Below are 6,391 nucleotides of genomic sequence, written 5' to 3' on the forward strand. Positions count from 1 at the left end.
AGTAGCGTTGTAGAGTGTATTTGTTTAAGGATTGGTGGCATCCGCCACTCAGCGTGACCACACCCCCTTGAGTACCTACCCTCGTAAATCTAACATAATGAACATAACTGATGTACATAATTATATTTATGTGTACATGTGTAATTTATTTATATATATAGAAACGATATTGTATCGTATCGTATCGTGACGAACCATCCAATGTACACCCCTAACATATATATATATATATATATATAAATATTCATTGGTCAAATGTTGTTAGAATTTGTGGGTTTTATTCATTAAATAAATAAGGAATTATGTACACAATAAATATTCAGTAAGGACAGAGGGAAAAAAACAAGAAATAATCATTTTTGCAGATTAGAACATGCATGTGTGATCCATCAACATTTCAACACACATACACACATGAAGTCTGTTTTTTGTCAAGCGATGCCTGGTCCCAGCCCAGATTTTCTTTCCTCTCTATAATGTTAATCACATCATTCCTCTACACTCTAGTCTCTGAATTTCAGCATTTGTACATCTACAGAGTCTGTCTCTGTTATAAACCTTTCAACAGGTCCATCCAGTTCACATCCAGTAGACATCCTGTTCAACAAGCCCTCCTCTTTGCCCTTGCACTGAAAGAAATCATCAGATCTTGCTGAGTCAGTGGCCAACTGTTCTCTTCATCTGTTGATCTCAGTTGCATCTCTGCAGCAGCATGTTCGAGGCATACTCCAGACGACTCCGCAGGTCCGCAGTGCAGCCCGCACTGAGCAAAGTGCTCAGTTGGAAAGTGGTGGAGGTTCGCTCCTCATTGATGTACGTCAGCAGATATTCGTCTTGCTGTGTGCACAGGATGAGCTTGGTGTGGTCGTGGTAGAAGTTCACCTGTTGGAAGATGAAGTAAAAGGTTTTGTTATTCTGGAACAGACGTGAAACACTTTCACAGGATGCAGGATGTTATTACAGCAGGGTTTGTGACCTTCTTCCCACAGTGCTATAGTATACACAGCTTTTTATCTGAACAAAGACAGACCTGACTGATAACTACCCAGGGGTCTGATGGGCGTAGAGAGCACTAGACAGTAGCTTTTTACAAGGGGAATAAAGTTCTACCAAATTAATTTGTTACCAACTGCTGCATTAAAGGAACAGTTCTCTCAAAATGAAAATTCTGTCATCATTTATCATTTTTTGCTTTCACAGACCACATAACAGATGTCTTTTCCATACAATAAAAGTGAATGAAGACCATAGGCTGCCAAGCTCCAAAAATGACAAAAAAAAAAAAAAAAGCTAAAAGTTATGGTATTTGATGGTGCTTTTTTTCCCTTTTCACAATTCAGTTTTATTGTATGGAAAAGACCAACATAAACATCCTGCTCAACATCTCAGCTTGTGCTCCAGAGAAGACAGTGAGATGAACTATCCGTTTAAGAGCTACTTTGCATTACCTGGAATGTGCCATCGTTGAAAAGCATCAATAAAGCTCTGTCTGATTTCAGCCACTGCAGAAGATATATTCTGGTCTTCTGGGTATCTGGTTCACTTATCATATCCCCTCCCTGCATGAAAAATAAGGATAAACAATATATATTAGCACAGCAGCTTCTTGTACAGCTTGAAGTCTAGACCACAAAATCAAGTCTATGGCTTCTAGACCTGTAACAATTTTAAAGCTGAATACAAACATAAGGGTTAAAACTAAGAGCGTACTCACATCCATCAAATTCTCCTCCATGTAGTGGGCAAAGTACTTGAGGATGGTGACCTGGGCCACAGCATACTCAGGAGCCTCAATAACAGAAAAAACAGACCTCTGACCGAGGGCAGCATACTGATGAACAGTCCTAAAAAACAAAGATAACAATGATTTATCACAGTCAATGCAACAGTCCATGCAACGCAATGCTCACTGTTTGTTTCTACAGCCATATGTATATAAGGCCTATGACTAATGCTTGCTCTTTTACAATATTTCATGTGTAATGCCATTTGTCATTCAACTGACATTTCTAGGATATTGGTGCAGTTTTTCTTTCCTTCAGAAAATCATCTAAAAACTATGCTAGAAAACTATGGATGGGAATCATAAGGAATAATATTGGGCATGCTGAGTATACACTACAGTTCAAACGACGGTCAGATTTTTTTTTAAATCGCTCTTATTCTCATCAAGGCTGCAAAAATACAGTAAAAACTATAATATTGTGAAATATTATAATATTTTAATATACTTAAAAATGTAATTTTTCCCTGTGAGAGCAAAGCTGAATTTTACTACATTACTACAGTCTTTTAATTTATATATTTAATTTATAAAAGTCTTAATTTCTTTAAAAAACTATTTTACTGACCCCAAACTTTTGAATGGTAGTGCATATCGGACGATATTAGATATTTAGTTGTGGATACCCATTTCTCACATTTTACATTTAGATTGCATTTGTCATCATCTAGCGCTCACTTACAATTAATCCTAAAAAACACTAATAATTAAATAATTTACTGTTAAATGTAATATTTAAAAATGGTCAAAATTTTCATGCTGAACATTACAATGTTGTAATGTCTAAATTCACCAGTAGCATTTATTTTTAATGAATTTTGATAAAAGTACATAATTAAAAAATGTATAGAAAGTAAAATATAAAAAATAATCATAGCCCAGAATTTGAATACAAGTGCTGATTTCATAATTAGCAACTGCTTAATCCAAAAATGAATCAAATTGGCATTACATATGAGCATTTGTTTGGGGTTAAACATTTAATTTATTTTTTTAAATGAGCGGAACTGAGCTAGCAAACAGTCAACTTGAAGCACCTACTTCTTGTCAGAGAGGAGACTCATGTGTGTTCCGTTGTTGAAAAGGACGCCCACGGTGTTGTCAGACAACTGATAGCCAAAGCCATATTTGTTGGAGTAGTCAACCCACTTAGTCACCCACTTCAATATATTACAACCACTTCCTCTGGGAAGGCCGTCCCCTGTAGGAAAAAGGGTACTGTTAAATGCAAAAATCGTAAATTTTCTTTACTCTATAGAACGGATTCAGTACAGAAACCATGGAGTGTGAAGTGTAAAGCGTAATGGGTCTTATTCACCTTTAGGCATGTGTTCAAGACAGCCTCTCAGAACACTAATAACAGCCTCTGCCACAGTGCCAGTGGTGCTGTCTTCAAGACCTACAGAGAGACAGTGGGATACATCGCATCAGCTTGTGAAACTAATGAGCTGGAGTCAGACCGAACAGGTGAAACACACACACACACAAATAACACACACTTACATTCACTGCTGCTGCTGCAGCTGCCCAAGCTGCCTCTAACAATCAAGTGAATGGTATCTCTTGTCTGTGGCCTTCCAGCAGTTGCCTGGGTAACAGGCGTTCTTGTAGGTGCTGATGGATTTCCTCCTTCCTAAAGAGGAAAAATCGCAGCATATGTGTGTCTTGAATGACCTAACACTTAACCTTCATTAATATCTCAGAGTTGGTGACGAAGTCCTTATTACAGTCTACTATAAAGGGAACAATGCTCACCTCGGATGAGTGTGTAGTAATCTGATTACTGATGGCAGTCTTTCTGAAATCTTGATGGAGCTTGAATATATCTTCCTCTTCTTTGGCTAAGCGATCTGTCGGAAGAAAAACATGTTATTCATGTGGTCATCTGAAATGAGTAATGCAATAGTTAACAAAAGCAAGAACTTACTTATATTTTCATAGTACTTGGCTTTGTCCTTCTTGCCACCGAAGAGAGCAGCGGCTGCTTTTTTGAAGAAGCTCTTGGCTGGACTGGAAATATGGAAGTCTGGGGCAGAATGGCAGCAGCTGACAGGCAGAGTTTCTGGCATGAAGCCCTGCGGCGAAATCACGACAGAAACATTGACGAAAAGTCCAACTGCTTGGCTGGATATACTGAATCTACTGTAGTGCAACAAATAAATTTACCTGGATAAAAAATTCATGCCGAATGATGTCATCCAGGTGCGGGCGGTCCACAGGGTTCTGTGCGAGCATGCCGGAAATTAGCTGTTTGGCGGGGAGAGAGAGCGAGGCCGGGATAGTGTAACGGGCCTCTCGGATACAGCGGTACGTCTCCTTAAGGTTAGTGGTCTCAAATGGAGGTTTACCCAACAGCATGGTGTACCTGAAGAGGAAGATGTGAAATGTGTCATTTATGACACATGACTGGCTCTTAAATGAATAGTTCAACCAAAACAATCTCATGTTCTTTGTCCTGAACAAAGGGTTTTTGAACCATTTTTAGGAATATTCTGGCTATTCTTTTTAATATAATGAACATTAATGAGGACTGGTGTCTGCTGACTGCTTGACTGCTGTCAAGTTTCAAAAAGAATGCAAGAAAAAACCATCAAAGTTCCCTTTTCACTATTTTCACTATATTTATTCACTATAAACTCACTATTTAATAGTTCACAATTGAGTGAATAACAATATAGAACACAACTTGAAATGTAGTGCATGAAGCTTTTTTAGAGCTTTACACAGACAGCATTACATTCATTATTTTGACAAGAGCAGCCAGCACATTCTTCAAAAACTCATTTTGATTGTGTTCATTGGATGAAAGAAGGTCATTGAGGTTAGAAATGACATGAGGCTGAGTAAATAATCCCAGAATAGGTCATTACTGGTGACAACTACATGCTGCTATATCATTCAAGCATTAAAGCTAAAGCATGATCACTGAATACAATGGCGCACACAACAGGAATGAAACAGTAGAAATTCATTGATATAGAGTGAGTCTGAATCGGCAATCATTGCCTATTCATGCTGAGCAATTTCCAAATATAGCGTATAAAGGCAACCCTCAGATCTGAGGGTGACAAACTTACATGACGCAGCCCAAAGCCCACACATCAGACTCCCAGCCGTGGCCCTGTTTGTTCAGCACTTCCGGGGACAGGTAGTTGGGTGTACCGCAGATCGTTTTGCGTCTGTTGCTGACTGGCTCCAGTTTGGCAGCCAGCCCAAAATCTCCCACTTTCAGCTCCATTGAGTCATTCACAAACAAGTTGCCTTTGAATGATAAAACGGATGATTTTTAACTACTTATAAACTGATGGAATGTTAATGAACATCATGCACGTACAGTGAGTATATGCATACATACCTAGTTTCAAGTCACGATGCAGGATCTCTAAATCGTGAAGGTATTTTAAAGCAGACACTGTCTGTTTCAAGTAATACCTCACTTCAGGTTCTGTTAGGACTTTACGTGCCTTCAATATATGGGCCAGTGACTAAAAAAAATTACCAAGAGTCAGTCAGGGGGCACACGGTCATTTGCATTACATATTACTATATAATTTCTCACTTTAAAAAACACTTAGACATTTAAACTTACTCTTCTACTGCAGTACTCCAACAGAATATAGATGTTGTCTTTGTCTTCAAAGTGGTGGTAGAAATGCACTATGTGTTTGTGGCTGAGAGCTCTTTGGAGGTCAATCTCTCGGTTTATCTGGAACAACAGAATACAGAACATAAGTGAGAGGTCTTGATCAATCGTTTGTGCAGTCTTATTTATATATGCCATGTGTCTGTCCTACCTTCTCTCTCTGGTAAGGTTTTGACACACGCGAATGCGGGATGATTTTGGCTGCATAGACTTTACTTGAAGACAGGTCGGTCATTTCATAGCACTTAGCAAAGCCTCCCTAGGTCATAGAGAAAGAATAACATAAGTATAATGTTAACCAAGATAAAGAGATTTTCAAGAAGTAATGTAACCATAACCAATGCATGCATAGATAGATAACTACATGCATTAGACAAAAGCAATGCAATCATGCACAAATACAATGAATAATAATAATTTTTCAAATAGAATAATAATATTCTCATTAAATAATAAAATGCTTTTGAATAAATAAAATATTTAATAATATCAGCATTAATATTGAGCCCATTACCTTTCCTAGAACTTTTCCCCGGCAGTAACATTTCCCAGTGTTGGGGTCTGTAATGATTCTGGAATACTCTGTGCCGGTCCGACTGTTATCATCTGGCTTTTTCCATCCTTGCTCACTTATTTTATTGAGCTCACACATCTTGTCGTTGTGTGTCGTTATAGTTGGGTACGAGGTATTCCTCAGTGTCTCCATGACTCTGTTACTGTGTGTACTGTCACAGTGCTGCTGTACCGGCGTGTCTCCTCGCTTTTATACGCCCGCGCGCCTCTGCTCTACACGAACTGCGTCACGAGACGGGAAGACCCTATATGGCGTGAGATCTGGCGTATATCTCTGTCATCCGTCAAATACCTCACTGTATCCATTTTTAAACATCCTAGACACTTCATAGACACCGAGGCAAAGCTTATCGCAGATAATCAGGTCTATCTGAGCAATGATTCACATAAAT

General features: G+C 38.6%; 1 protein-coding gene across 1 annotated transcript; it reads right to left on the reverse strand.

Annotated features, from left to right (window-relative positions):
- Positions 1–273: 273 nt before the first annotated feature.
- LOC107743863 (serine/threonine-protein kinase PLK2-like) lies at positions 274–6,148 on the reverse strand. The gene is made up of 14 exons (XM_016557312.1): positions 5,941–6,148; positions 5,578–5,685; positions 5,373–5,489; positions 5,139–5,268; positions 4,861–5,044; positions 3,950–4,148; positions 3,711–3,858; positions 3,539–3,633; positions 3,287–3,416; positions 3,102–3,182; positions 2,825–2,984; positions 1,715–1,844; positions 1,449–1,559; positions 274–882 (listed from the first exon to the last, which is right to left on the reverse strand). Exons 1-14 carry the CDS (start codon positions 6,130–6,132, stop codon positions 691–693), a joined length of 1,977 nt encoding a protein of 658 aa, XP_016412798.1. The 5' UTR covers positions 6,133–6,148; the 3' UTR covers positions 274–690.
- Positions 6,149–6,391: the final 243 nt, after the last annotated feature.

The sequence above is a fragment of the Sinocyclocheilus rhinocerous genome, unplaced genomic scaffold, assembly GCF_001515625.1.
Source record: "Sinocyclocheilus rhinocerous isolate Xijiao unplaced genomic scaffold, SAMN03320098_v1.1 scaffold377, whole genome shotgun sequence".
NCBI classification, from domain to species: domain Eukaryota; kingdom Metazoa; phylum Chordata; class Actinopteri; order Cypriniformes; family Cyprinidae; genus Sinocyclocheilus; species Sinocyclocheilus rhinocerous.

What these genes read in the sequence shown, in the direction of transcription:
- LOC107743863 (XM_016557312.1), bottom strand. Translation starts at nt 6,132, where the DNA reads ATGGAGACACTGAGGAATACCTCGTACCCAACTATAACGACACACAAC. An exon ending in GGGGAAAAGTTCTAGGAAAG is followed by an intron (nt 5,686 to 5,940) that starts GTAATGGGCTCA and finishes TCTATGACCTAG; the next exon opens with GGAGGCTTTGCTAAGTGCTA. An exon ending in CAAGTACTATGAAAATATAA is followed by an intron (nt 3,634 to 3,710) that starts GTAAGTTCTTGC and finishes TTCTTCCGACAG; the next exon opens with ATCGCTTAGCCAAAGAAGAG.